This window comes from Dama dama, chromosome 1 (genome assembly GCF_033118175.1).
Source record: "Dama dama isolate Ldn47 chromosome 1, ASM3311817v1, whole genome shotgun sequence".
NCBI classification, from domain to species: Eukaryota; Metazoa; Chordata; class Mammalia; order Artiodactyla; family Cervidae; genus Dama; species Dama dama.
Window position 1 is genome coordinate 47416487 of NC_083681.1, and position 2349 is coordinate 47418835.

Sequence of the window (2349 nt, forward strand, 5' to 3'; positions counted from 1 at the left end):
TCAGATTTCTTTTTCTATGGATTTCCCCTAAGAACAGATGAATCTCCAACACAGGATCAGGAGATCTTTTATTCTTCTATGGTGTACACCCTGTTAGAAGTTAGTTCAGCATACAAATCATTAGGACTCTATGCAACACATTATTTAAAACAGTTTTAAAATTACTGTGGAAGTCCTTTTAGGAAAAAGTCCTCAAATTCAGAGGCATATTTATTTATTTAATTTTAATCATTGCTGAGTTTTACAAAAAGTCAGTTAATATTATAGCAGATATTCAATGAAATAATGAGATCAATTGGTTTAAAATTTCCACTCAAGAATCTCATCTAAAATATCATTTGTCTTTCCTTGCTTTTAAATATTAATGCTTTAATCTATTTCATAGCAAAGATATCTTTCTCCTTAAAAAGTAACTTGATGACTCCTTCCCGGATCTGCTTGGTCTTGACTCCATATACAATTGGGTTCAGGGTAGGAGGCAACATCAAATAGAGATTAGCAATTATGATATGGACATGAGGAGGAATGTTGTTTTCCCCAAAGCGGTGAGTAAAAATGGTGAATAAGGCTGGAACATATGTAATGACAATAGCACATATGTGAGACGTACAGGTGCTAAAGGCTTTGTGACGAGCATCTGCGGAAGACAGACTCACCACTGCTCGCAAGATCAGAGTGTAAGACATGGAAATACAGAACATATCAAAGCCCCCAATCAGGAGGGCTGCCAAGAGACCATAGATGGCATTGACCTTGACTTTGCCACAGGACACCTTGGCCACAGACATGTGGTCACAGTACGTGTGGGGGATGAAGTTGCCTCGACAATAGGGCAGGCGCTTGGTAAGGAAAGTGAATGGAAAGATGAGCATCACACCCCTCAGGAAAGTGGCAAGACCAGCCTTGGCAATGACAGCACTGGTGAGGATGGTGGCATAGCGTAAGGGGTAGCAGATGGCCACATAGCGGTCCAGCGCCATGAGCATGAGCACCCCAGACTCCATCCCAGTCAACATGTGGACAAAAAACATCTGAGCCAGGCAGCCATTGAAGTCAATCTCCTTACGGTTGAACCAGAATATGCACAGCATGTTGGGTACCGTGGTGGTGCACAGGGTGACGTCCGTGAAGGAGAGCAGGGCCAGAAAGTAGTACATGGGGCGATGCAGGGCCTCCTCATGGCCGATGAGGTAGATGAGTCCACAGTTGCCCACAACAGCAATGACGTACATGAAGCAGAATGGCAGGGAGATCCAGATGTGTGCAGCTTCCAGCCCAGGAACACCATTCAAGATAAAGAATTCTGGTGTCAGGCTGGAAATATTGGCTCCAGACATGATGCTTGACATGTGTGGGGCATTTTATATTCTTTGTCAGCAATTGCTCTCTGTACAGGAGAGAGAGGTGGGTTTAGAGACCAAATATGAGAATGGTTTGTGCAATGATACCAATGAAAGCCATGAACGCTCATCTTGTTAGGATAATCAGGATGGTTTCTTATTTCCCCAGCTCTAGCAAAAGAATCTTTGAACTATGTATCTAAAAATAAACAGTAGAGTCTTACTTTGCTTAATGTCCAGCAGCAAACTTTCTGCTTAGAAAGTTAGAAAGGATACTTTCTACTATCCTTACTGTCTCTATCTCTTACAGTTGTTGCCTTGAAGATTATTAGGAAGGCAAGTTATCTATGCAAAATTGTTCTGGATATCTTGCTAATAATAATATACTGTAGAAACTCAGTACAATTTTTGAATTAGTAAGGATTTAATATGATTGGCATTCAAACTCTGATGTCAATATCATGCTTTTCCATGCTGTGAAAATTCAGGTGTTCTTGAGAAGGAAAAAAAAACACTATTTACATTTCTAAATCATTAATAAGTTTTATGGCATTTTGGTAAAATTTTTAAGAAATTTTTGAATTCATTCAGATACAGAATTCTTTTCCTTTGGCTTCTCTGTACCTAAAATAAATTCTTTATTTTTAATACAAACTAACACTCAAGAAACCCTTGGATTTCTGAAGATTATTGATTGCCTATACTGCTGTAATTTAAACAGTATTTCATTATAACTCAACAGGTAATCAGTACAACAGACAATACCATATCTTTCAATTGCTATTTCTTTTAGGGCAGTAGAAATGACTGAAAGATATTTGAAGAAATGTATATATTCAGGGATATTTGAGAAAAAATGAAGGTTCCAAATGGTTAAAATTGTTCTTTTATTTGAAAAAAGAAAATGATGCTTAAGCTGTGGCATAAACCTGAGTTCTCATGTTGCAAAGTCAACGTCAAACACACCCATCATTCAGCAGACTTAAGTAGATACTTGTAGTGTGATGGC

At 38.6% G+C, this 2349-nt stretch overlaps 1 protein-coding gene across 1 annotated transcript; it reads right to left on the reverse strand.

Annotated features, from left to right (window-relative positions):
• Window positions 1-374: 374 nt before the first annotated feature.
• On the reverse strand, window positions 375-1337 carry LOC133053664 (olfactory receptor 52N2-like). The gene has a single exon (XM_061138219.1). The coding sequence runs from the start codon at window positions 1335-1337 to the stop codon at window positions 375-377; it is 963 nt and encodes a 320-aa protein (XP_060994202.1).
• Window positions 1338-2349: the final 1012 nt, after the last annotated feature.

Coding starts and splice junctions, on each gene's coding strand:
- LOC133053664 (XM_061138219.1), bottom strand. CDS start 1,337: ATGTCTGGAGCCAATATTTCCAGCCTGACACCAGAATTCTTTATCTTG.